This window comes from Mastomys coucha, unplaced genomic scaffold (genome assembly GCF_008632895.1).
Source record: "Mastomys coucha isolate ucsf_1 unplaced genomic scaffold, UCSF_Mcou_1 pScaffold5, whole genome shotgun sequence".
In the NCBI taxonomy this organism is placed as follows: domain Eukaryota; kingdom Metazoa; phylum Chordata; class Mammalia; order Rodentia; family Muridae; genus Mastomys; species Mastomys coucha.
In genome coordinates, this window is record NW_022196911.1 from 64,656,274 (window position 1) to 64,682,511 (window position 26,238).

General features: G+C 55.4%; 2 protein-coding genes and 2 long non-coding RNA genes across 17 annotated transcripts in view; 2 read left to right on the forward strand and 2 right to left on the reverse strand.

Annotated features, from left to right (window-relative positions):
- Positions 1 to 75: 75 nt before the first annotated feature.
- Positions 76 to 21,722, reverse strand: Kdm6b (lysine demethylase 6B). 13 transcript variants are annotated; one of them, XM_031352500.1, is made up of 24 exons: positions 17,441 to 17,524; positions 14,993 to 15,103; positions 10,189 to 10,306; positions 9,783 to 9,926; positions 9,552 to 9,693; positions 9,125 to 9,223; positions 8,808 to 9,027; positions 8,429 to 8,521; positions 8,184 to 8,345; positions 7,898 to 8,101; positions 7,441 to 7,806; positions 5,166 to 7,354; positions 4,936 to 5,062; positions 4,724 to 4,829; positions 3,632 to 3,837; positions 3,466 to 3,533; positions 3,309 to 3,380; positions 3,067 to 3,215; positions 2,807 to 2,921; positions 2,537 to 2,724; positions 2,251 to 2,392; positions 1,742 to 1,868; positions 1,480 to 1,650; positions 76 to 1,374 (listed from the first exon to the last, which is right to left on the reverse strand). In XM_031352500.1, the coding sequence occupies exons 5-24, from the start codon at positions 9,686 to 9,688 to the stop codon at positions 1,351 to 1,353; spliced, it is 4,965 nt and encodes a 1,654-aa protein (XP_031208360.1). In that variant the 5' UTR covers positions 9,689 to 9,693; positions 9,783 to 9,926; positions 10,189 to 10,306; positions 14,993 to 15,103; positions 17,441 to 17,524; the 3' UTR covers positions 76 to 1,350. The 13 variants fall into 13 exon arrangements, with proteins under 13 accessions (XP_031208360.1, XP_031208359.1, XP_031208361.1 ...); XM_031352499.1 differs by having other exon boundaries at positions 3,309 to 3,383; XM_031352501.1 differs by having other exon boundaries at positions 3,466 to 3,530; positions 17,441 to 17,523.
- Positions 1,336 to 3,047, forward strand: LOC116077743. The gene is made up of 3 exons (XR_004113321.1): positions 1,336 to 1,593; positions 1,820 to 1,885; positions 2,481 to 3,047. It is a non-coding gene; the product is annotated as an uncharacterized LOC116077743 (long non-coding RNA).
- On the forward strand, positions 18,919 to 26,053 carry LOC116077741. Of its 2 annotated transcripts, XR_004113319.1 has the most exons (5): positions 18,919 to 21,293; positions 22,991 to 23,362; positions 23,995 to 24,066; positions 24,229 to 25,609; positions 25,723 to 26,053. It is a non-coding gene; the product is annotated as an uncharacterized LOC116077741 (long non-coding RNA). The 2 variants fall into 2 exon arrangements; XR_004113318.1 differs by having other exon boundaries at positions 24,229 to 26,053.
- The window catches only part of Dnah2 (dynein axonemal heavy chain 2), a 128,622-nt gene continuing 124,601 nt past the window's right edge, over positions 22,218 to 26,238 (reverse strand). The window contains exons 80-88 of the mRNA XM_031352477.1: positions 25,244 to 25,435; positions 24,912 to 25,096; positions 24,411 to 24,639; positions 24,185 to 24,336; positions 23,938 to 24,052; positions 23,137 to 23,313; positions 22,973 to 23,047; positions 22,681 to 22,831; positions 22,218 to 22,556 (exon numbers count right to left, since the gene is read on the reverse strand). Of these exons, the coding sequence (XP_031208337.1) occupies positions 22,402 to 22,556; positions 22,681 to 22,831; positions 22,973 to 23,047; positions 23,137 to 23,313; positions 23,938 to 24,052; positions 24,185 to 24,336; positions 24,411 to 24,639; positions 24,912 to 25,096; positions 25,244 to 25,435 (1,431 nt within the window). The 3' untranslated portion in view covers positions 22,218 to 22,401. The remainder of the gene's footprint in view (positions 22,557 to 22,680; positions 22,832 to 22,972; positions 23,048 to 23,136; positions 23,314 to 23,937; positions 24,053 to 24,184; positions 24,337 to 24,410; positions 24,640 to 24,911; positions 25,097 to 25,243; positions 25,436 to 26,238) is intronic.

A 26,238-nucleotide genomic window follows, 5' to 3' on the forward strand; every position in this document is an offset into this window, starting at 1 on the left:
GCCCTCCCATCAGTCCCTCGACCCTTCAACAGATATGCTTCACAGCCATCATCAAAACACAAGGGTCTTTTTTTCCTGCTTTTATTTTTTAATAATATTCTCACACAAAAATCACCGAAAATAGGGTAGGGATGGGAAGCCCCCTCTGCCCCTGGGGCAGAGAGACAGTGCAGTGCGAGGGGGCGGGACTGTAAACCCCCCCACCCCTCCGCAGCCCCAGCAGGGGGAAAAAACGAACTAAGAAAATGAAAATAAAGCCCCAGAGAAAAATCACCCCAGGGTGTCCCTGCCCCAGAGAGGCCCTGCCCTGGGATGTTTCACGCCTTTTAAAAAAAGGGGGGTTGTGTAGGTGTCCAATGTTTTTAAAATGGCCGAGGCTGGGGAGGACAGGGTTCCTTTTCCTCATAGTTCTTTCTTTAAATTTTTTTATTTTATTTATTTATTTTTTTTTTACAAAATACCATTTCAGTTCCCACTTCTTCCCCTACAGTACAGGAGTCGCTCACCCTCAGGTGGGGTCGGGGTCGGGTCGGGAGTGGGGGTACTGGTCCAAGAAAGTGCAGGACGTAGGGGAGGGGAGCAGGTTTGAGCACCATGAGAGCCCGGCTGGAGCCGCGGGCGGGCGGAGACGGAAGGGCCAAGCCCGGACATATACTGGGGCGCAGGGAGGGCCCAGGAGTGGGCCTCCCAGAGAGGCAGGGGGGATGGCTTGGGGATGTAGGAGGTCGGGTTTTCCCAAAAAAGAAAAAAAAAAACAAAACCAAAAATGAATAAATAGAGGTGAGTGGGACTATTATAAATTAAAAATCAAAAAACAAAAAGAACAAAAATACGAATCATAACCAAGTGAATAAACAAGAGACATATACAGGGATCACAGCTAGCATTGGAAGTAAAAAAAAAGAGGTTCTGGGGGAGGGGTAAAGCCCATAGAAAGAATCTCATTAAAAACCTCGGCTGCCGAATGTCTATATACACAACGAGCCGCGAACGTCTGCGCCGGCGGGCGGCGGGCAGGCTTGAGGGAACCCGTATGTGACCCCCGCCGCCGCCGCCGGAGCCTGGTCCTTGTGTCTGTTGCTAGAAAGGCCAAAGTCGGTGAGGGGAGGCGCTGGTGGGCGAGGGGCTGCCAGCCCCCTCCCCGTCTCCCATTTTTTTTCCTTTTTTTTCCTCGTATTTGTTAAAAAAATTTTTCTTAATAAATTAAGTGAGGGGAGCTGCCAATAGGGTGGAAGGGCTGGGCCCGACCCCCTTCCCGGCCAGAGGCGGGACCTAGGTCCAGCCCAGGCGTGTGCTGGTGGCCCCGCCCCGCGCCCGGCGTGGGCGGGCGAGCGAGCGGGGCGTCCGGTCTCATCGCGACGTGCTGGCGGGAGCCTGTGGGGAGAAAGTGGGCAGCTTCAGCGGCGGCAGCGGCGGCGGCGGCGGGCGGGGTGGGGCCCAGCCGCTCCCGCGCCCCCTCGGGAGCCCCGGCGCTCTCACCAGTGTGAAGGCATCGTAGGCCTGCGCCAGCTCCTCCGTGCGGTACTGCTCTAGCACCACCACGCCCTGTAGGCCCGCGCTGCGACGGCGTGCACAGCCCTCGCAGTGCACCAGGTACGTGTTTCGGCTGCCGTTCTCACTTGTAACGAACAGGATGTTGAACACCTCCACCTGGCCAGGAGCAAGCGGCCGTCACTAAGAAAGCACCACTTACTACTGTTGGGTACCTTCCAGTCAGGGGGAGGAGAGCTTGCACACTTACGTCGCATTCGTTGCAGTAGTAGGCAGGCTCGTCCTTGACACGGCCTTGGTAAGCGATTTTCTTCCCTGCCCGCACCAGGCTCTCCCGCTGCACCTGACAGTGCTTCATTGACTGCAGGAGGCAGAACCTGAACAAGACCCAAAGGTGGGTATTGAGACAGGACTCCAGAAGGGGTGCCAGGGCTAGAGGGTGGCAGATGGGCAGGGGTGGAGTTCCCGAGACCCTAGCCCCATGGACTTCCCTGGGCAGCCCTCCCTTTTCATTTCTGAGCTGCATTTCCTGTCTTGGATACGTCACACTTGACATTTCAAGGTTTTATGTGTGTGTTTGGACCAGAGGAAACAAAGGCTATGAGATGAGAACAGGGCTTTTGTCAGGCTCCCCAGCACAGTAACACTTAAGCACATGCTGCAGACATAGGGGAACAATGAGGAGAGTCAGGAAGAACAAGGGTAGGAAACAAGCCAGGTGGAGGTGGAAGTGAGCTGATAACCGAACAGGGGTCTCACTTGATCATCTTGAACAAGTCAGGATCGCTGATCTTGACCGTTCGAGCTACGTTCCAGGACACATGAATCATGGGCACGATGGACTTGACGTTCTTCACCTCGTTCCACTCGTATCGCTCCAGGGCCAGCTGGTACTGATAGGCTAAAGGCCAGAGGAAGTCATGCAGGGTTCTCAACCAGTCCCTTCTTCCCTTAGACTCTGATTCTCCAAACCCAGCTCTCCCCAACAGGGCTCACTTCTCATACCCTTCACTGTACCATGATGAACCCAAGCCCAGCCTCTCACCGGTGAGGGGCCCCACGTTCCAGGCGATGTTGTTGCACCAGCCAGTAGCCTGCACCCAATGCACAGTCCCTGCATTAATCCACACAAGGTCTCCAGGGCGCTGCACGAAGCGGTAAACAGGAATATTGGACGCATAGAGGTCATCCAAGATTGGCCACCAGGAACCAGTCAAGTAGTCTACACCATGCCTGTGGAGTGGGCAGTCACAGAGTCAAGAGGGAAACCCAAGGACCCGAGGTGATGGGGTGACTAGCAAGGGGTGGTGCGCACCGATCGCAGAAGGCGCTGATGGTCTCCCAATAGTGCTCATGTACCGCGAACCACTCACAGTCTCCAGGGCCAATGTTGATATTGACAGAGCAGAAATTGTTATTCTCTTGGTGGCCTGCAGAGGGAGATAGAACGTCACGGACGGTCTGATGCAAGCTCCCAAGGAGCGACAACCCCGCCCTTTGCCCTCATTGGCTAAGCACTGAGTGCGCACAGCCAGCGCAGTGCACATGCACGCGCACGCGCAGTGAAAAGCACACCTGGCGTTCGGCTGCCAGGGACCTTCATGTATAGCTGCACGGTGTTCATGCCCAGGATGGTGTGGCCCACGTGGCTGAGCATGTTGCCTGTGGATGTTACCCGCATGAAGGCAGGCAGTTTCAGCAGCTCCTGTAACTGTGGCTTCCACCTGTGGACACAGGAATGCCGACGAAATTAAGGGTATCCCAGACCTGTACCTAGCAGGATTTCATCCCAGTTTCATCGGTCTAGCCCCGCTGACCTCTTGGCATCAGACAGGTCGATGTTAGTGCCAAACTTGATGATGTGATGGTTCTTGGGGTCCGGTGCACTGCTGCTGGGGCAAAAGCACAGACAGGTTGATGGCGAACCAAGGGAGAAGAAAGAGCGAGGCAGGAAGGGACAAAATTGTCCTTTACCTGGGAGAGGTTCCTGTAGTGCTGTCTGGTTCCTCGGACTCCTCATCCTCACTCTCCTTCTCCTCCTGCTTGGTCAGACAGGTACACAGGTCTGGGTCAGTGACTTCACGAAGCCCACTGAAGTCAGAGCCCAGCACCCTTGTTCCCACTTGTGCCTGATCCTCACCTGCAGTGACTCCTGGAAGGACGAGGCCTGGTACTGTGCATATTTAGCGATGGTGGTGTGTGAACGGGAGCTCTCACAGGGCCAGATCTGTCTGGTACCTGTCAGGTCCCAGTTCTCATCTGAGGGCTGCTGCACTTGGGTACGCACCTCCACTGTGTGTTCACCGCTTGCCTCCACCAGAGTCTTGGTGGAGAAAAGGCCTAAGTCTGAAGGGACATGCCAAACAGGATGTCCATCAGGTCAGAAGGCTCAACTCACCCCTTCCCTTCCTGGCCCGGACTCTGATGAAGTGGGCAGATTTAGCAGAACTCAGCACCAAGGAGTAGGCATGAGTCACAGCCCTAGGAAGCTGACAGGGCTGGCCCCTTCCTAGCCCTTCTCCAACTACTTCATGCCTCAGGTCTACTAAAATTCTTAGGCGTGCATATGCCCACACGGTAGGCAATCAATGAATATAGCTCAAGTGAAAGACGTAGGTAATGGGGCTTGGAATGTCTCCCACATTGCTCCCTAGGAGGAGAGAATGCATGGGTGTAAAGGGAAGGAGACTGACTTCTTCACTGTTTCTCTGGTTTTATACTGCTTATAATTTTGCATTAAAAAAAGGAAAAAAACTAACCATGGATCAGAAGTAGTCTACAATCCATTCTTTTAATTCTTTTTTTGTTTTGTTTTTTTTAGAGACAAGGTTTCTCTATATACCCGTGATGGTTCTGGAACTCACTCTATATACACCAGGCTGGCCTCAAACTCTCAAAGATCCGCCTGCCTCTGCCTCCCAGCTGGGATTAAAGGCGTGTGCCAGCCCCACCCAGCCATTCTTTTCATTCTTATTCACTAAGAAAGTCAGTGACTCTAACCACTCCAGAGATCTATCTTCCCATGTGTCCACTGCTGAGGACAGAAATGACAAATGAGAGAAAACCTCAAGGCTGGCTGGCACACAGCTCAGCACTCCTCAAACATAGCCTGTGTGTGACTAAGTGAGTGAGCTCCTTCACTGGGCAATTCTCTAAGCATGGAGGTAGTTCTCAAAGGGTCCCACAAACCACAATCCTTACAGCCTTGTGCATACTTTTTCCCCAAACTCACTGAGCCGAAGTGAACCAGCCAGGCCCCTGATGACGGTGATGGGGTTCCGGGGGTCTGTACAGAACTGTAGCAGGACCGGCGAGAAAGCATCTCGTTTGCTCTCCAGCTGAGACAACCAGGAGATAGTGGGGTAAGAGCCCTTTCCCAGGCTCTATGTACCCCAATTCAACCTTTCTGGAGAGGGTGGCTCTGAGGACAGACAGCATACATACATAGATGCTGGGTGTAGGGGGGTTGAGTTTTTCCCGGGGCAGCTTCTCTTCGGTGTTGATCTTCGGTTTCACAGACTGGGCAGGGGAAAGGTAGGACTCTCGAAATTTCCCTTTCACCTTGGCATTCCTGTGAGAAGACCACAGAATAAGGTCAGGAACATGGGGTAATGAACAGGAGCCTAGCCCCAGGATAAGTGGGCAGCCTTGGGTATTACAGCCTCCAAACTCACTTGCTGGCACGCATGACATCCGCAGCACAGTGGCTGATGGTGAGGTCCGCCATGCGCAGCCGCCGCTCTTCCACCTCAGAGGCGATGAAGGTCTCCTTGTCCCCACTCTCTACCTTGATGAGCCTGATCTTCAGCTCCTTGGGAGGCCCCTCACTAAGTGACCGAAGCTTCAGCATATCTGCTCGGCTCACACCCGGGGGCCCTGGAGCTTCCTCTCGAGTCTTCTTCCCAGGGACAGGAGCTGATGGGGGCGTTGGCTGAGCAGAGGGTGTAGGAGCAGGTGGGGGCGCTGGAGCTGTGGGTGTCTTGACTTTGGAAGCCCCACCTACATCAGGCCGGGCTTTCTCCCGGCCCTGGATCTCCTCACTCTGCAAGTCCAGGTTCCCCAGCACCCTTCGGCTTTTTTCTTTGGGAGCCTTGGCCTTGGCCTTGGCCCTCCCCTCGCGGGGCCGACGACCCACACTGTCCCTACAGGCCCGTCTGTGCCGCCGATGCTCCTTCTGACGACGCTTTCCACTACCGGGACCTGCTGCCGCCACCGCCAACCCCCCACTCTCCTCCTTGGCCTGCACAGGAGGCGGCTGTGGCTCAGTCCCACTGTCCACTGGGTCTGGTGTGTCCACGGGGTCTGCTGGGTTGATGGCACTCCGGCCCACCCGCTCTACAAGGGTCTCACAAGCCCGACTGATTTCTTCTAGCACCTCAGACTCAGAACGAGCAGGGGGCAGCGGCAGAGGTGGGGGCAACTGGGCAGGGGTCACGGGGCCTGGTGCTGGCTCTTCACCTGCCCTGCGCTCCCGGGCCCAAGGCCCACCTGAGGTAGAGAACTGAGATGACGAGGAAACAGAGGGCTTGGGAGAGCCCTGGGCGCTAGGGGCCACTGAAGTGGGTGGTGGGGCGGTAGCACCTGATGCAGGACTAGGGGAATACTGAGTGGCGGGCACGGACCCGGGCCTAGTTGAAACGGCTGCTCCGGTCCCCCGATAACAGTACTTTTGTCCCTCAAGAACAGAGGCCAATGATTTGAGCAGGCTGGCTGGGCTGGCTGGTGGAGGTGGTGGGGGCTGTGGCTGGGTAGGTGGAGGAAACTTGGCTAGAGGCGGTGGTGGTGGCAGGGCTGGTGGTGGCTTCTTCTCCTCTTCTTGGGTGGTGGTTGTGGTGGTGGTGGTGGTGGTGGTGGCGGTGGCGGTAGAGGCAGCAGCAGTGGTGGTGGTGGCAGCTGCTGGGGCTGTGTCACTGGAGAATGGAGGCTGAAGAGATGCAAAGGGCTCTTTGAGTGAGGGTGGGGGAACCACGCCTGCCTCCTGCTGCTGCTGTTCCTCCTCCTTCCGAATGGATTCATCCAGCATCTTCATGATGTTAGCCAGCCCATCAGGTAGGATCTTGAACTCAGCTGGCTCTTCAAACTGGTCCTCCAGTGGTGTGGGGGGAAAATCGAAGAGCCTCGGGCCTCGGGCGGGCAGCTCTCCAACCCCAGGTGGCACAGGCTGGGGGGCTTTACTCAGAGAGCCTGGGGGTGGCCCCTGCCCCACCTCGGGGGTCTTTGGGAAGGAGACCCTGGGCCGGGGGCTCTCCGAGCGCCTGAAGCTTCCTGAGGTATTTTGGTGGCAGGAGGAGGGAGGGGCTGGAGGCAGGGCAAGAGTCAGCGGTGGAAGAGGTGGGTCCTGGGAGCTCAATGTTGGGCTGGATGGCCTGGGGAGGGGATCTATATTTCTGGCCAGATAGGGGGGAGGTGGGAAGGGCACCGGCCCAGTAGGACTACTGCTGTGGCTGCTGCTGCTGCTGCTGCTGGTGGTGGAGGTTGGGGGAGCGGGAGGGGTATGCGAATCCTGAGTGCCCACGGAAAAGCGGGGGTTTGGAGGCCCCAAGAAGCCATCACGGTGGGGAAGGGGTTGGGGAGGAGGACGGGGAGGTCCCTCAGCACCAAATAAGAGCTCCCCTAAGATCTCTCCATCCTCTCGGGCTGCGCGGCAGGCTGAGCCCTTCATCCAAGCAGGGGGTGGTGGAGGGCGCAAGAGGCGAGGACATGGGGGCGGTGGGGATGATGGGGTCCCGGGTGGCAGGGGTAAGTGGGGAGTGGCAGCAGGGGCCGTCAAAAATGGTTTCCGATTGCTGTGTGCGGAGGGACCCAGGCGGGCCTGGTGAGAGGATATCTCCAGCGCAGGGTTTTGGTAATGATCAGCGCCAGGCTGCAAGTAGAGAAAGGAGAGGTCAGTGTGCTCTTCTGGTCCTCTCAGACAACTTCACCCACCTTCAGCCCAAGGTCTTAACATACAATGCCTGGGCTCGGCTCCACACCCCGAAGACCAGTGTTGTTACTGCTACTGCTGCTGCTGCTGCTGCTGCTGCTGCTGCTGCTGCTGGTGCCGGGGAGGCCAGGGGGCCGGGAAGGGGCGTAAGGCACACAGGCGGTAGATGCTGCTGGTGAAACGCTGGAGTCCATCCGCGACCTCTGAACTCTACTCTCTCTAAGGTCACTTCCGGGGGGACGGGTGGCAGGCAGGCAGCCATGGCTCTCTGCTCCTGGGGGTCGGGGACCTGGACCAAGGGGTGTGGCCGGGACCAGCCGATGGCTGGGCGGATGAGCAGTGTAGGTAGGAGCTGGGTATGGATATGAATGAGGCAGCGAGTGCCGCTGCTCCTACGGGAGATGAATGAGATCACAAAGTGAGAAATGGAAAGACAGAATTTATAAGAGGTAAAAGGTAACAGGTAATAAAGGGGGGGCTCACCTGGCGCTCTGGGGGTGCTGAACCCTTGCGCTCGGGGCCCCAAGCATCTCCATGCAGGGTGTTCCACAGCCCTGGCTTAGTCAGCTGAAATGGGGGACTAATAGCCAGGCCAGGCAGCGGTGGCGGTGGTGGGGGTGGAGGTGGGGGTGGGGGTGGAGGTGGAGGTGGGGGTGGAGGGAGTGGCAGACCTGGGGGAAGGCCAGCCTAGAAGAGAAGAGAGTGTAAAAATCCTATGCCTTGCTCCAGGCATCCACTCTGCCTGCTGACCCATGTACAACTAACCTACCTGTTCAGAGCTGCAGCCTCTTCTGCGCTTGCCTCCAGGGCTGAGGCCCTCCTCTCCTGGGGGGCCTGAGAGTGCTACAGGAGGCATAGGCTGGACCACTGGGGGTTCAGCAGATCTCTTCACTGGAGGGCCCCCTCGCTTAGCCCCATAGTTCCGTTTGTGCTGAAAAGAGAGACATGGTGGTATGAGCGCTGGCCTGCTGTGCGTGTGACCCCCTTCCCTCCATCACTTAACCTCAGCCTCACCTCAAGGTGCAGCAAATTCCATACTTGCTCCAGGGGGGGCAGGACCTTGGCTCTGTGCTGACAGGAACCAGCATGAAAGTTCCAGAGCTGGGCCTGGGAGGGTCAAAGGGCAGATGAAGATGAATTGGGGACATTGCACTAGAAGGCACAGCCTAAGCAGGGCAGTGGTGGTGCACGCCTTTAATCCCAGCACTTGGGAGGCAGAGACAGGCTTATTTCTGAGTTCAAGGCCAGCCTGGTCTCCAGAGTGAATTCCAGGACAGCCAGGGCTATACAGAGAAACCCTGTCTCGAAAAAACTGGAAAAAAAAAAAAAAAAGAAAAGAAAGAAAAAGAAAAAGAAGGCACAGCTTAGCCACCTATGTCCTGCCTCAGCCCACCTGCTGCAATCGGCCAATTCGGGGACCCAGCTCAGCGAAGCTTCCACCATAGCGAAGGGCCCTGTGGTAGCAGCATACGGCCTCCTCGCTGTCATGCTCCGACTCATACAACTGTCCAAGCTGTTCCCATAACCCTGGCTGGGCTGGCTCCCGAAGCAATGCCTGCACACAGCCATGTAGGGATTCCAACTTCCCATGGAGGGGTCTTGGGGTTGGTGTCCTACCGAGTAGAAGGAATTGGGGATGATCAGGCTTAGGGAAACACTTCAAGGCCCCAATTTTCCTCCAATCCTAGAACTTTTGATTCCCCCACTTACCCAGGAGCATAATAGGATTTGTTAGGGTGCCCGGAGCTACTGCCATGAGAAGGGGGTAAAGGAGCAGGGAGTGGGGGCTGCCCAATGCTGGCAGAGCATCTGTAAAGAGAAAGGTTCTGTTATGTACTGCCAGAAGTACTCTTCCCCCTAGAATAGAGTAGTCAGAGGGAATAAGAGCAAATGAAACTCATGGAAAATGACAGCAATGGACAGAGAAGACTGGGAGAGAGCCGGGTGGTGGTAGCGCACACCTTTAGTCCCAGCACTTGAGAAGCAGAGGTAGGCGGATTTCTGAGTTGGAGGCCAGCCTGGTCTACAGAGTGAGTACCAGGACAGCCAGGGCTACACAGAGAAACCCTGTCTCAAAAAAAAAAAAAATACTGGGAGAGAAATGCCTGGAGATAAAGTCAATGGTCCAAATTCTCACCTGCCTCCAGGCAGCCATGAGTTTCGGGGAGGAGGATGGGGTGGGCAGGAGCTCCAAGCCCCAGCACAGCTCAAGCCCCCAAGGGCAAAGGCTTCCCGTGCAGAGCGGGCCCCTGGAGGGTCCACTGCCCGATGCATCCAGCCTAAATCAGAGACAAGAGATCATGCTCTAACAGGGAAGCAAAACATTCAGCCATGTTTTCAGCCAAACCACTTCCAATCTTTCCCTTACCAGGTCAGCAGTGGCCCCAGGAGCCCTGGAGATGGGGCACAGCCCCCGGCCCCAGCTCTCTGGCACGATGGTCCAGCTCCAACTGCCCTTAACAAGAGTGCCCACTGTTCCCAGGTGACAGTCTCTGGCCTTCTGCAACCAATTCTACAGAGAGAACAAAAGAGTGCACTTAAGTTGCCAACGCACTGAAGGCCCAGAGGCTGGTCTGAACTGTCAGTGCAGGAAGACTGAGAGAAAGGAGCCAGGGCAGACATCAGCATAAGGAGCCCCTAGAAGCGCGCAAGTGGAGTAACAGGAATATGGGACAAATAGCGGAGAGTCAGCGATGGGAACAACCCAGCCACTGCACTGTCTGACATGCTTCCAATCCCGAGCCACTAGGACAACCTACCGCGCGCCTGCTTACCCAGCCTCCGTGGGAGCGTCCTCGCACAGCTTCAAGAGCTTCAGAAATTTAGCCAATCACAAGACTTCTCTATCCCCAGAAAGCCAATCATCACCCTTGTCTCCGCCTCAGTAACAGCCTAGCAGGAACCAATAGGAGTAAGGTTAGCCAGGCACTGAGCAGCCTCCGGAGGAGGGGCGGCAAGGCCAGTCAGACAAGCTCGCCCTAGGGTGACCCCGATGTGACCCCAAGGTTCCCACCTAGGGTCCACATCTCTGATCAGAAACTGGTAGCCCGCAGGGCAGTAACAGCAAGCTAAGACTGAGAGTGCGGAAATCATTCACTAGCCGACCTGAGGGCAAGCCTCACACATCCACTGAACTGGCAATGGTCCCCGCCAGACTGTTCCAAGCCGTCCTCTGCCTATCCACCCCAAGGACGGACAGCAGACCAAGGCGAAACGCAGACAAAGGCATCGCTACCCCTCCTCACTTCACATCACCCAGCGACTGACTCTCTACTCGATCACCCGGGTAAAAATGCTTAGGTCTCGCAAACAGCAAATCCAGCACCCAGGCCCTCCCGCGCCTCTATCAGAATACTCCACCTACAGCGCCTGACCCTGTCCTAAATCATGGTCAAGTCCCCAGTCTCATACCAAGTTCCTCCAGCTCCTCCACTTTCCCTGGCTCTGAGTCTTCAATATCGGTCGACCCCCTCAGCCAGTTCCCCCAGCCCTCCAACTTCTGGGAAGCAGCGCACCGTGGAGTGGCCCCTCTCGAGTGGCTCCTGTATCCTCTATGCCCTTTCCCTGCCGGGGCCACGCGGTTCCCCACGGCCCACGTGGCCCCCCCCTAAGGGAGGGGGATTTCGGGGGTTGCCCGTGACGTGGCTACTTGCGCAGCGGAAGCGGTGTGTGTAAGGGGGGGGGTCCTTCGGGAGGGAGGGGAGGGCGGGGCCCAACAGGCAGTGACATCACCCCTGTCCCACTCTCACCGCCTACTCCCTTAAAGAACCCAGAACTCGTTTCACTTCCTCCTTCTCGTCACCCCCCTTTCTCCTTCCCGTCGAAGCTGAACCTACAACTGGCACAGTACTCCCCTTTCCTAGGCACGTTCCCATTAATCCTAGCTTTGTCTTCTCAAATCTCAGAGCCCAGAAGCTGCTTGCCTGCGCATACCCCAGGTCCGGGCAGGTAGGGAGCCTACTCCGCTCCCGGGATCGGTCCATTGAGAGTCTAGAGTACAAAGAGCAGAGAGAGGCTAGAGTCGAGTACAAAGCCGCGGGGGCGGGGCTAGCGCTCCAGCTGGAGAAAGCGCCGGGCAGGAAGCCGGGGGAGAGCGCGCGCCGAGGGGTTGGGGGCGGCTGGAAAGTTCGCCTTGGCCGAGAAGTCTGCACCGTGAGGAAATTTCCACCCAGCCCACAAAGGCAGAAGGCTTTCTGGTGTAAACTGTCTTCCCTCCCGCTGGGGGCAAGGTCATCTGTGAGGAAAAGTGCTTGGACCCTACAGATCCCGAAGGCTGCTCCGCTCCGGCCCCGGTAGGACCTTGCGTTCCGCAAACTACTCAGTTCACGCGGAGCTCCCTCCGGTCAGAACTCTCTTGAGCCTGCAGTCGGTCAGTTACCAATCCCTAGGATGTGTACAACGCTAAACTGTGGTCAAGTGCAACCCAAACTGGCTGCCCCAATCAAGCCCTGCAGGGGTAGAGAAACCCGACGTGGACAAACGGCAGGCAGCTCGGGGTACCAGATGCCAGAGCAGCAGATCCCGGCTAAGGAAGTGGTGCCCAGAACTCTGCTAGTTACCAGGAAATGCAGCTTCCCCTTCTGCGATGATGACACTTCCCCTCTACCACTTCCCCTTTCCCACGGGGAACTGACTCAGCTTTCCCTAAACTAGCGAGTTCCGTCCCTCCGGCCGTCTCGATCTTCACCCTTTATCCACAACCTCCCACGACGACACCACGGACTACAGAGCGCTCCAGAACAAAACTTCCTGTATCCTAAGCACAATCTCGCCAACTACCACGAACCTGTGTCCCCACCAGGGACACAGGCGCCTGACTTCCCATCCGCTCCACGAACAAAGCCTTTCTCAGGGTCTGAATCAGGCTCGGGGTGGGGGAGAGTGAGTCACTCCGAAAACCATCCCCCGTTCCCACTGACTCAGCCCCCGCCTCCCTCAACTCACACAGACACACAGTCAGAGGCAGACACAACTCCTCAGCCCACAGACTGCTCACCACCGGCCCTGCGGAATTTCCCCTCGGTCTCCCTCCAGACGGCCCCACCCCGCGCTGGGCAGCCCCGCCGCCGCACTCACACCTGTTCCTCAGTCGCCGCCGCCGTCGGCTGGCTCGCCGTCCACTCTCACCTCCACTCTCGCTTTGAGGCAGGAATGGCCCTCCCCGACTCCCAGTGCTCATACTAACCAAGGGGAGGGGACAACCAGGGACAAGCACAAAGACAGACACCCACAGACTCCTCGAAGACAGACGGAAGGTAGACGTACACGTCCAGGGCCAGGCTGGATGGCCGACACACTCCTGAGGCTGACAATCCAGCCTTCCCAACCCGACCTACAGCCCCAAAAAGCAGGCCGCCCAGAAAGGGTTAATTCCACTTGAGCCGAAACCACGCCCTCTCCATCCGGGCACTCCCGGTAAAGCCAAGCTCCGCCTCCCGCATCCGGGATCTGGACTCTAGGACTTTAACCGAACCCCCCCTCCCCCCCGCCCCTTAGTCCCAGGAGAGAGCTACTCCATCAATCACACCCACTTAACTCTCTCTGGGCTCGGGTCAGAAGAGCCCCTCCGCGCAGCTCACGCAACGCGGAGAATAAGAGGGACGCTTGGCGCGAGGCCTGCGACCCGCAAGCAGACATTGGATGACCAAAGACAACAGACCCCGCAGACCGATTTTTCCTGAACATGCATTTAGCCAGCACGCACCGGCTCGAAGGTGGGGCGGATCCAGGACCGACCCCCGCGGGTCCCATTCCTTCGCAGCCTTCTTTGGACATGGCGGAAGCTACTAAGTTGCCGGCTCGCTTCTCACCTGGGAGAGCCGGTGGGAGAGGGAGGGCCACGGGCTGAGGCTCCACAGTGACTCAGCCACCCGGGCAGGCCGCCCGCCCGGGATTCCCTTCCCTAGCCTTCCCCCGCCGCCGGCCCCTCCCCGCCCCCATAGAGAAGTGACAGTGCTGGCCCGCTATGTGTCACTGCGGGTGTTTGTGTCTGCCTCTGACTGGGCGCTGTGTTCACCAATCAGTCTAACAGGGTCGACTGTGTGTGGGTCTTGGTGTCTGTTTGCACCTGCATATCTGCTCATCTTGTCTCCCTCTGTGCCTGTGTCTGGCGCGTTCCTGTCATTATCCCTGTCTACATGACTCCGCTAGGCTGCCTCTTGTCTGTGTGTCTGGTTGGCTCCTGTCTCAGTCTTTTGTCTGCGTCTGCCTCTGCATCACTGTGGTGATCACGTGTGTCTGTGCACATGCCTTTCTGTGTTTGCTTTGACGTTCCCAAAGCCAGGGAAACATTAGAGGCAGGCTTGAGGGATTCTCTTAACTCCCCTGAATCCTTACTTACTGGGTCAGTGGTCCTGCTTAGTCGATTATTTGGGGCTCTGTCTGCCTTCAGCCAGGTTCAGCCCCATTCCTCCACATCCTCACTTGAACCCTCACAGTTTCCTGCAGTTACCGCGATGCAAAGTGCAATCATTTACCAAATGGTAGGCACTGTGTTAAAAAACAAACCTTTTACATATACCTTTTAACTCTTCCCCAAAACCTGGCAGAGGAGGTAATTGACTGCCCTATTTTGGGAATGAGGAAACAGGCTGGAGAAGGCTTGGTAACTCAATCAAGATCATTCTCAAATGAGCGGGCAAGCTGGGCTTCTTTCCACAGCTACATTTTCCACACTGCTTCTGACCTCAGCTTTATCCTTGCATGCTGCCTCCTAGGCCAGCCTTCCTCTCTCTGTTACTATCCCAAGTGTCTCCCACATCCTCCAGGGTAGGTGTGGGTAGGAGGCTCTGCAGCAGATCCCAGAAGCCGTAGGTTTCTTGGCAGCAAAGCACTACATTCCCTTAAAACATTCATTCAACATAAATCTACAAAAGAACCTCAATGTGCGAACCTTCAAACTAAACAGGACAGATAGGAAAAAATAGTCCTACTCAAGAAACTCAATGAGCAATGGGGGAAAGCAGTGAAGAATCAGAGAACTTAGGTTTCCAGCTTAGGGAAAAGTCCTTTCTACTAGGGAAATGAAGCTGGGCCTTGGGAGGAGAGCTGGCTGAAGCAGGTCTGAGGAAATGCAGGAGTTAGGTGCGCAAAGCAAATCTACAGTGCATCACAGAGAGAATGGGCCAAAGAGCAATCCAGAGGCGAGATGCGAAGACGGCGGCGACAAGCATGGGCTAGCTGCACGGCAGTGGTGTATAACATCTCCTCACATCAATTCCTAAACACCCTTTACACGAATGGGGAAAAATCCTTCCCCTTCAAGAAATCCCTCTGGGCTATCTCACAACTACATTCAGCTGGCAAGCCCTAGCTTTCTTCAGTCTGCAAATGAGTTAGTGGTAGCACTGGGGGTGGGGGTTAAGAGGTTTTCAGGTGGGAGAGAGGCTAGTGAAGTACAGGGATAAACCATTCACAGGAGATAGAGGGGCGCTCCATCAACGTGGAGGGCTGAACCATTCAAGCACCACATGTTGGGGGGAGGTTCAGAGTTGGGCTGGACCATTCTGATGAGTGGGCATGAACCAGATCCTAGCAAAGGTTTTCAAACATGCGGTGACACTCAGCAGCCAAGCTTACCAGATGGAGTTGGAAGTGGACTGTCTCATGGAAGAAGCACTCCAGCAATGGGGTACAGCAGAAGTCCTGGGTTGGGTCCTGCTATGAGGCTGACATGGTGCCTGGGGGAACCTAAAAGAAAACAATTTCAGTTAGAGGTGGGGTCTCCCAGAATAGAGGACTTCCCTTCCTTGCTCCCCCTCATTGAGAAACCAGGCTCTGGAGGTCAGATGAGATGGGAGAATCAGTTTCCATGGCAACCTGGAGAAAAGCCATCTTCCAACCTTCTCTTTAGGAAGCAGCCTGGTTCAGGTGGTAAGGAAGCATACGGTGGACCTCAGTGCCAACCCATGTCCTCCTCTTCTGACTAGACTGATATCTGGTTCAGGCCCAGCTACAGGGGACATCTACTGTCAATCAACCTTAGTTCTGACCCCAGGGCATGTGGACCCTAGGCCTTCAGTTCTGCTACTTCCAACCCTAACAAGACACCAGATAGTCAACACCATCTTTTGGACTCTGACCCTTCCCGTTCCCTGAGGCTGGTGTAGGCAGGTTCTGGCAAGCAGCACAGGTGGTCAGACGAGATGAACGGGCCCAACAGGGAGGAGCCTTCTTCCTCTGCAAGAACTGTGACTGGGCCTGAGCTAGGAAGCAGCCTCTGCAGCAGGTTCCCTCCATGCCACCTCTAGGGCCATATCCTGTTTCCCCATCACCTCCTTCCTCAATGTGGCCCAAGGAGGTGACAGGGGCCCACTCCCCTCCCTCCTAATCCTTAGATACAAAGAGCTAGGTATATTAATACAAGACTCAGGTGTTGATAGCAGGGGTTAGACCTCAGTCAACCCTCACCTCAGACTCACTCTTTCGGGACCAGTGTTTTCCCCAGGACCCAGACACATGGGCTCTCTACCTAGCCTCTCCATTTCCTGGCCTTCCAGCCCCCATCCTTCCACCTGCCCCAGAGACTTAGGCCTCTGGCCTCCATGATGCAATGCACTGCAAGCTTTTGTAGCTGCTGATGACACTGCCCCCAGGGAAGTGTTATTTCTGACCTAAGCAAGGCCCTTAAGGGGCAGTGGTCAGCTGCAAGCTGAGAAAAGTAGATTGGCTAGGACCTTCTGGAGAAAAGGTGCTAGAGGCTGGAACCCTTCCAGACAGGGAGGCAAACTCAGGAGTAAGGTGCTTACCCAGCAGTTGACAGAATTTGTGGATACGGGGTAGGCTAGTCTACAAGGAAGAATGGGGGGCCCCAAGCCAGACCAAGGGGGTCAGAAGGGTATGTGATGGGTGTCTGGACACCAGAGTGGGGGAGGGCCAACAGCCATTTAAAGGGCCAACCTCAGAACTTTAATCCCTTACCAGCCTTGGCCCCAAGCAGGAGGCTGTAATTCATCTGTCCAACAGCTGGGGTGGGGGTGGGGGGCATGTGCATGAGGAGGAGGAGGGGCTGGGGCCTTCTTGTGCAAAGAACCAAACAACAAAAGGGGAAGCTGAAGGGCCACCTCTAGCGTGCCCAGGTCACCCTACTGGCCTGCAGATCTGCCAGTGGCCCCCACCTGGTTCTGGTCCACAGATTCTGCTGTTCAGACTCACAGATTCTTGGTCCTGGAGTCAAAGGGCCCAACCATGGGGTTCTGGAGAAAGCACAGACTGAGCACTCTCAGGGCAGGCTGTCAAGCCCTTCTTGCATCTTTCCAGCCACAGTAACTGTACTGGAGACCTGAGGCCCAGTCCCAGACAGCCTCAAATGCCCTGCTCACCAGCCAAGCCTCTGTAGACACGGCCTGCCAGCTCCCCCTCCTGCCAGCACAGGGTGGCAGTGGCCACACCAAGGCTGTCCCTTTAAATCATTACCACCCCTGACGGTGTGGACAAACCAAGGGCCCTGCCCCCCAGGCAGGCAGCTTGCCACCACCCCACCCCCCCAGTCCCCAGATATGTAAGGGCCATTTAAAGGGACATCAGAGAGGCTGCCTGGTGGCTAACAAATCCCCACCCCCTCCTCACACGCGTTCGCAGCCCCTGTCTCCAGCAACACATAGCCCCCCTGCCTCTCCATAGGGCCCCCAAATTCCGGTTTTCTCTCACCCCTAGAGACTGCTACAAGGAGAATGGAGCAAGGGAGACTGGGGGGAGCCATTAAAGGATAAGGACTCCCTCTTCCCTCAGAGCCCCATGAGACTGGTCGGAAGAAGCCAGCCTGAGAAACGTCGAGACAGAACCCCAAAAGGTGCCTCGGGCAGAACAGGGGAGCACACACTGTGGGGTGGGGGGAAGGGAGTCAGGCTGCACGAGACGGAGGGTGGCGGAGCCAGCAGGCGACAAGCCCAACTCGCAGAAATGGAACAAGGAGGGCTGGGGGTAGGGGGGAGGCAAGGCCCGGGAAATCGGGGAGACGGAAAGGGGTCGTCCGGGAGGGTGTGGAAGAAAATCAGACAGGGGGAGGGAGAACCAGGCCAGGGTTACCTGCTGGGTGTCTGTCCCCCGGCGGTGCCCCCAGAGTCCGGGTAGGGAGGGGGAAGCAGCAGGGGGGGGAGTGGGGGCTGGGGGGCGGGGGAGACGGTCCCTCCTCTGCCTCCTGGGCCTGCCCCGGCGCTTGCAGCCTCTGCCTCCCTCCCTCCTCCTCCCCGTCCCTGAGTCCCGGAGTCAAACAAAGAACTGTAGCAGGCTCTCCCCAACCCCCTCCCTCCCTCCTCCTCCTCCTCGTCCTCCTCCTCCTCCTCCACCTCCTCCTCCTCCCCTCCCTCCCCACCAGCAGGCTCCCTCCTCCTCCCTTCCGGTCTCTTCCTTTAACTACCCGCTCCCCCAGTCTCCCCCCACTAGTCTCTCTCCACCCACCCACCCACCCCAACCTTTTACACACCCCTTTAGCCTAGCCATGTCCCCGCTAGGGAAACTGTGGAGTCCCTTTGCAAAATGAAAGGCTCCAGAGAGCAACATGGGAAGGAACCAGAGTATCGCTTGAAAATCACAACCCACAACGTAATTATTTTAACAGCCAAAGGAATATAGTCTTAGTTATTTTTTTTTTAGGAGGGGAAAAATAAGCCTAAAGAAAGCAATATAAATCTGACTAAAGCCCACATCAAATAAGGTACATAAAGTAGGCGATGCTAATCCCTGACACCCCCACACACAACACACACTCCAGGTAGCAAAATTCTCCACTCTACCCAATCCCTAGCGAGGGCTACTTTAGAAACAGGTCCACCCACTATAGTAACTAACGACATTTAATTTAATAACACCTATTTCGGGACACTCATTCGGTATTAATTTTATACCCACCACTGTGCTAAACGCTTTGCATAAATTATTTCACTACCCCCCTCCCATCAACTAGAAGGTAAGCATTGATATTTAAATGTCCCAGATTAAGGATAGGAGGTTCTGAGAGGTGGTGACATTTCCGAGTCCCATTTAGTGGCGAGCTGGGATTAGAATCCAGGTTTGATCCAAATTCTAAGGCACATGAAAAGAGACTCTGTAATACCATCAACAACTCCAAAATTTAAACGGGCAGCCATAACTGTCATTGGACTTCTCTCTCAAAAGTGGGCAATACCAGAAGCTGATCCACCTACCTACACAGATAAAGACCTTGACTTTCCAGCCTAACTCTGTTTCCTCAGTTTGGTGAGAGGGGGTGGAGTCTCAGGGATGAGCTGGTGTGTATACCCAGCTTTTCTCTTAGGGGCAGCTGTCTTGCAACTACACCCACTTCAGCTCAAGATGGGAAAGGGGCAACATGACACTGGGCCATGCAGCAGGTGGGAAAGTAAAAAGACTTCCAGGAGACTCTTCCAAGGGCGCAAGGGAGGGAGTACGGGGGTGGGGGTGGTAGTGGGGACTGGAGAGGAAGTTTTTCATGGCAATTTAGGAAGAAGAAAAAAAAAAAAAGTCCCAGAATTCTCTTAAGCCAGCAAAGGAGCAAAGTCTTTCAGGCCACACCACACCCGTGCCCCTCCCCCTCACTAAACTCCAGGCCAGGGTTTCCCACCTGCAGGATGCTAATGCCAGGGGAAAGGAAAGGAGAAAGAGATGGCACGGGACTGGAACGGGACTCTGGGCAGAGGTGGGAGGGAATGGAAAGGGGAGGAGATCGCATTGCCTGGCAACCGTCCCGGGGCACGTGCACTGGTGACATCATCCCAGGCCACCTCGAACACAGACCTTTGACTCCTACCAGGGCGAAGAAGCTGCTGGCTGGCTAAGTTTCCTGAGAAAATAGCTTTAGGAATTCTAGCAATCAAAAAAGGAGACGAAGGAGGGAACCCAGGCGTCCTGCCTTTATCTCTATTAACCCCAGCAGAACTAATCCTAGGGAATCCGGTCATTCGCCTGCCTCCTCCTCTCAGCCTCCAGCCTTGACCTCCCAACCCACATTTCTGACTGTCCCGACACGCCCCTCGGAAATACTGTGCCTTCTTTCTTCTGGGCTTGATCCCTGGTTAGGGGCGGGAGACTAAGGACGGGGCACCAACCAAGTCCCGCGGGACTCCGTCTGCTATCTGCAGGATCCCTTGTGCCCCAGCTGGCCGCCAGCCGGAATCTGTCTGGGTCCCCAATTCTCCCGCCCCTCCCGCGCTGTTCCAGGGCGGAGTCTGTGGAGTTGAAATCAGGACACGCGGAGAGGAAGAGTTATATAACCCTCTGGAGAAGCAGAGAAGGACGAGTGGAGACGGGGACAGACAGCCCGAAAGGAGCCAAGGGAGGTGTAAAGAACGCCAGAGCGTGCTAGAAGGAAATGTTAAGGAAGGGAAGGGGAAGGCTTGGTTTGCTTATCAAAAAGCAAGAATTTACAAGAAAAAATGGGCATCATGACCCTCTGGCCAGGAAAGTCACCTGGACCACAAGGGGTTTCTCACAGTGTCCTGCCCTGTCACTAACTGCAGCTAGGCCTGGGAGGGTTAAGCCTCGGGAAGGGGCGCTTGTACCCACTCCCTTTCTTTTGGGGAAACAACCTAAGCTAGTGCTCGGGAAAGCCGCGACTGAGCCTAGGGGGCCCGGAAACCACAGCTCCGCCCAGCCCACCTGGGAGCTTGGGGCGCCAGCTGGGGGTGGCAGTGAGGAACACAGGTAGCGGGCCCTCCCTTGAGAGGCTGACATTAACAGTCGACACCCGGCTAAAGAGCGCAAACCCACCCAGACGTCTAGGCCCGCAGGGGTTGAGAAACACAACCCTGGACTAGTTTGCAAACACAGACTGACGACCTGAGGCGGGGGGTGGGGGATGGGGGTGTGCGGAGGGAAAAGAGACACACACACACACACACACACACACACACACACGACTCGCCGCGCAGGCGCAAGAGACTGTCTGGGCTCGTGCAGTGGAAGGGGTTGTACAGGGAACGAAGCGTGTGGGAGTGCACGTGCGGATCCTGGGTAGCCACCGCCTCCCCCCCTTCCACCTCCTCCCTCTCCCTCTTTCCGGCTCTCTATAATGACAGCTCCCCATTGGTCACTAGGGCCCTGACGTAGTCGACGTCCGCTAAAGCGGATTGGACTGGAAAGGGGGAGTTTGGGAATCTGGCGGTGGACGTTTGTTAGCCTGTTACTCTGGCAACGGAGCAAACAACCCTGGCAAGCAACTGAGATTCGACCTGCCTTCCTCTGAATGACCACAGGGTTCACTGCCTCAATTAATTACTTCTCTTCTTTTCTCTCGGAGTTCTCATCGCCAGAAACTAGGTGTTCTGCCTTCGACCTAACCCCACACTCCAGCCCCAAGACACAATCACAGACCACAAGAAGCTGTAGTTTAGTGACCAACTTAACCCACATGCCACTTCAACACTGTTTATTCTAGGCCGAGAAAGCATAGTCTCTCGCCCTGTCTCTAGCTTCTGCGCTTTACCCATATGCTTACTATGTCCTGAGCCGGGGGCGGGTGCCAGACAGATGACAGGGAATCAATCAAGGGTGAACTGAAAGGTGCGTGTCACAGCTATATATCCCCCCAACCCGCATGGCCTTCAGCTCTGGTGGGCATCTCTTCTTCGCCATCTCGTGGCTACTACGTGGGAAAGGTTCAGCATGGAGAAAGGGCCAGAGCCCTATGAAAGCTAGGGAACTGAAGACGGAAAAGTGAGGGCACCGGGGACTAGGGGAACGAACCAGGCGAGGCCGAGAGCCGAAGGTGCAGTGGAGTGGGGTGAGATGGAAAAGCTATCGCTTCTAGAAGGATGGTAAAAGTTGAGGATACATACACATCTCCCCGGAGAAAAGAGCTGGAGGGAGGAGCCTTCAAGTGGCCCAGTAACTGGAGGTTCACTTTGCCTGATCGCTTCTGATCTCAGTGGTCCAGCGCCTAGCCGTAAGTAGCCCTGTCTGCAAACTGTCCTATAGCCTCGTTCCTCAGGACCGCTGAGCCCCGCCCTAGTGTCAATTCCTCATCCCAAGAGGGACTGGGATTAGTTTAATTGACCTTTAGAGCCAAGACCACAGTTTTTCCACTACCTTTGCCTTGTTCCCTTTTGGGGGACTTGGATGTCCTGCCCGCAACTCCACAATTGCTTTTCCCAAGACTCAAAGGCCGATCCCTTGCCCGACCTCTCTAGAGTCTGACGTTCCGCCCCTCCCCCTTGCAAGGAGATGGTCTCCCTCTTTCCAAAAGTCCCTGCGGCTCCCCATTACCTGGTTCTGGGGGTCCCAGGTATTCGGGATCTTCAAGGCCTCTCGGGGGTCGAGCGGCCCCCCCTTCTCCCAGACAGGGGCTGGGGGGGCCGCTCCACCCCGTGGCGCAGTTTGATTTTCCAACACAAACACCCGCACCCGCCCCCCTTCCACAACCCCGCCCCCGACTTGTGGTCCCGCCCCTCGGCGCTGAAGTCCTTCTCTCCGGCTCCGCCTGCCCTCCATCCCGCTCCCCTCAGCTGTAGTCTCAGATAAGAATTCCCAGTAAGGCTTGCAAGGCTTAGTTAGGGTGCAGTATATAGAGCCCATCCTGGACCCTTACCTGACTTGTCTCTTATTCCATTTGCATCCCGCGCCCTTCCAAAGCAAGCCCCGCCTCGCCTGCTCAAATCCTTTCCTGGAGATTTAGTCCCACCTCCTTTAGGCCTGGCGGGCAAGTTGTTTAAGGCCACGCCTCCTCTAGAGGCCACCCCACTTTCCCTTCTCAGTTCAGGCGGTAGCATCTCCTTACCGGTAGTAAGTCCCAGCTTCCCTCTCTCCCTCCAGGTTTCCTCCACCCCCAACACACACTAAAACACCATCATTCCATTGAGAGACTTGGGGCTTGGTTTTGCATGTGTTTTACTGCGCTGAGCTGCAATACAAGTCTTCCACTTTTACCGCTAGCGCCACTAGGTACCGTCAGGGCGTCACTATGTGCTGGATTCAGCTAAGGTCAAAGCCTGAGATCCAGCTTTAGTTCAAGGTCCTAGGGCTTCCGACCCTCTCAAGCAGGAGAGAAGGGCTCATCAGCTGTCCAGGCTCATCAGGAGAGCAGTGCCCCTCTTAATCCAGTGATCAGATGTCATGACTCCTGATCGGAGATCGATGCCTATGACAAAGGAGGCTCGATCTGTGCTGCCTGCCCGGTTGGGATAATAATAGCAGGGACAAGAGTACATGCCTAGGGAAGAAGAAAAGAAGTCAGATTCTGGAGCTTGGAAGATCAGAGCAGGCGCATTTAGGAACTGAAGCGGAGAGGATGGGTTAGTATCTGAACAGGGGATGGGGAGGGGACAGTTTCCCACCCTTGGCACTTTTCTTTCGGCTCTCGGCTGGACGGAAGTGGATCGTGGGCATAAGGCAGACCAGCTGCATGGGCTCTGCCTCCACTAAACAAGAATTCTTTCGGTCCCAGCCAGCACCCTCCAGGTACAGGCCCCGAACCCAAACGCCATCCTGGAGAGAAATCGAGACAGAGTTGGGGGAAAGACCCTACATTGACAATACCTTTGATCTAACTCCTCTGTCCTCCTCTCCTCCCCACTTCCCACTTTTTCTCCCATTTCCCTCCACATCCGGACCTCATCCACCTCCCACCTTGGGTGGATACACCAGGTTGCTGTCGTCCACAGTGGAAACTATAAACTCCCAGGAGAGGCTGTCCACTGAAATCTGTGGATTGAAGGCGACAATGAAGGAGGCCCCCCAAGCAAGAGAAGGAATACACGTTCCTAGGCTGCCTCCCACCTCTGCATGCTCACGTTGTTTTGGCGAGCCGCAGACTGCAGTACCGCAGTGAGGAAGCCAGTGGGGAATGTGAAGCCAGACAGCCAGAAGAGCACCGGAGGGCGGGCTCGACTGGCCCATGTTTCAAACTGTTCCACACGCACAGCCAGGTCCCGGGTCCATGACGCCAAGGGCTTTTGCGAAGGATATACCTGAAAAAGGAAGGAGTGCGTGTGTTCTTCTGTGCGGAATGCTTTCCCTGTCAGTATTATTAAGAACACCTGGGGCATCGGCCAAAGCTCTCCAAAAGCTAACTCCCGGGCGGGGGTGGGGGGGGTAGAGCATAAAATAGCAGCTACTTATTAATAATAATATCACTACAAGATTATCCTTTATCCAAAAAAGCACCGGGTCAGAGGAGTTTCAGATTTCTCATGGGTTTTTCAGGGTGTGCTTGGAATATTTGCATATGCATAGACTACTGGTTGAGGATCCCTAATTTGAAAAAACAATAATCTGAAACCTTTTGAGCACTGTGTTTGGCACTCAGATCATTTCATATTTCCAAGTTTTGAATGAGGGATGCTTGTTCTGCAGGGACCAGATACTTACTGAGTACCATGCGCAGTATTTGGGGGTGGGGTATCCTTGAAATATCCTTGCAGAAATTAATGTGACTACAGCTGTAAGTTTAAGGTCTGCAGGCAGTGAGTGGCAGAGCCAGATCTCAACACCTTGAACCTGTCTGGGTTGGAACCCTAGGCTCTTTGAAGTCTGCTATATGCCTCCTGAGAAGGAAGTGAAGAGGAGGTTCAGGGACGGTGGTGGGAGCTTGCCTTTCCCCAGAGCGGAGGGACATGAGCATCAAATATGCAGTTGAAAATCTCTTCCAGGCTTGTTGACATGACGATGAGGCCCTGGATGCCCTTCTCCAAGTCTGTCAGGGAGAACCTGAGTGGAAGGAGGTGGGTAGGGTACTAAAGAGGTGCAGGCCTGGGAAAGCCGTCCCAACCATGACGGGGGTGGGGGGTAGGGGGTTGTTCTCCTTCCCCTCCCAAGTTCTATAGTGTTCTTTTGTCTTACAAGATGGTCCTCATCAGTTTGTTATATCTCTGGATCTCCTGCAGGAGGACCACATTGAGTGGGGAGGGGTCAAGAGCCAGCATCTTTCGGGTCCCCTCATAGTCGATCATCTCAGGGATCTTCTGCTTCACATCCGCAGCCAGCTCTAGGACCTGGGGAGGCAGAGCGTGGGGCCAGGCTACCCTTCCTCAACATGCCCATTCCCTGAGACAGTCTCTCTTCCTACCTTCTCTTCTCGGCTCTGGCCGCCAATCCTGGTGGGTGTAATTTGGGGTTGCAGGGAAAGCAGGGTCTCAAAGAGAGTCCGGGCCTCGGTGATCTGGGAGGCCACGTCGGCATTGGGGTGTTGGCCAAAGGCCTCAGGGGGGTCCATGCTGGGCAGCATGCTGATATATTCTTTGTAAGAGACCAAGCTCCCGTCCTTGGGGATGTAGTAAGTGTCCAGTACAGACAACCTGGGCAGTCACAGCACAGTGTCAGCAGACTACAGGACCTCAGCTTCCACGCCCAGCCTGGACCCCAGGCTCAGTGCATTCCCATTTGTCCAGCTATGGCTACAGCTCATGCTCTGCTTCCCAATTCACAAATTCCATTTCCTTCCAACCTCCTAGTCTCTGCGCTCATGTGTGCACACACATGTACACACACACTCACACACAAAACCATTCACCCTGGCCTCTGGTCGGCTTATACCCTTTCACCCCTTACTCAGTGCCACCCCCCTCACCGGTAGGAGGGAGTTGTTAGGCTCAGGTCAGAGAAATAATCATTGATATAGGTGGTGAGCAGGCGCCGATCCCAGTCATCCGTGACATGTCCCCCATAGTTGACACCGGCGATGAGGTATTTGAGTGCGTCCCAGGGAGTCTCCTCATACTCATCCAGATAGAGGCTCAGCAGGTTCTCGGACACCTGTGTGCAGTCCCCCAATGCCATATAGTTATGGCAAGAACTCTCCTAGTCCGGGCTTAACATCAGCTTCCTGGCAGCCAATATTCCCACAAAAGAGCCATGGGGCATGAAGCATGAGAAGAAAGGAGGCATCTGGTTAGCACAAACCTCAAAGTCAGAGTCGTTGAAGCCATAAATAATATTCCAGCCAAGCTGTAAAAATTTCTTGCGCTCCAGCAATATGGAGTGGAAGAAGCAGAGAGCAAACAGCAGCTTCTTATACTTGGCAGGTTTGGAGCAGTGAGTAAACTGTGCCTCTGTCATCAGTTGATACAGACGGGTCATGTTGGCCTTGAGACCCTGAGGACAAGGAACTACAGAGTGATATTTGTCACGCTCAACCCTGCCACCAGCAGTATCACATTGGGGCAGTTGTGGGGGAGGCCCTGCACAAAGGCCCTGGCTGGGGAGTGAAAGGATGCTGAACACATCTAGCCTCTGATCTGTATGTCCAGACAGATGCTCATTCACAGGGTGGGTGCCTCTCTACACTGACTGTGGATACCCCTAATAAACCTACGCTCTCCCTTACCACTGTTACCACCATCATCACCACTGCCACCATCAGCAGCAGAATTTATTTGCAGGGAGCTAGTACTGGACATGGAACCTTGGGCTTCAACGCGTCAGGCATGACTCTGCCACTGAGCTACGTCCTCAGCTGTACCCCCTTCTGTTTTGGAGACAAGTTCTTATTGTGTAGCTCTGGTCGGTCTGGAATTGCTATGTAGACCAGGTGGACCTGGAACTCATAGACATCTTCCTGCCTTCTTGACAGTACTAGAATTACAGATGTGTGCCACAGAAACCAGCCCTTCCTCCGTGTTAAACTCTCAATCATAATGTCCTCCATGAAAGAGCCAATTTAATTTGTGAGTGCCAGAAAATATGAATAAAGACAGAAATGTACACTTACAATTAGTGTTTCATTGTTTTTTTTTTTTTTTTTTTTTTTTTTCGAGACAAGGTTTCTCTGTGTTGCCCTGGCTGTCCTGGAACTCACTCTGTAGACCAGGATGGCCTCAAACTCAGAAAGATGCCTGCCTCTGCCTCCCAAGTGCTGGGATTAAAGGCATGCACCACCACCGCCCAGCCTCATTGTT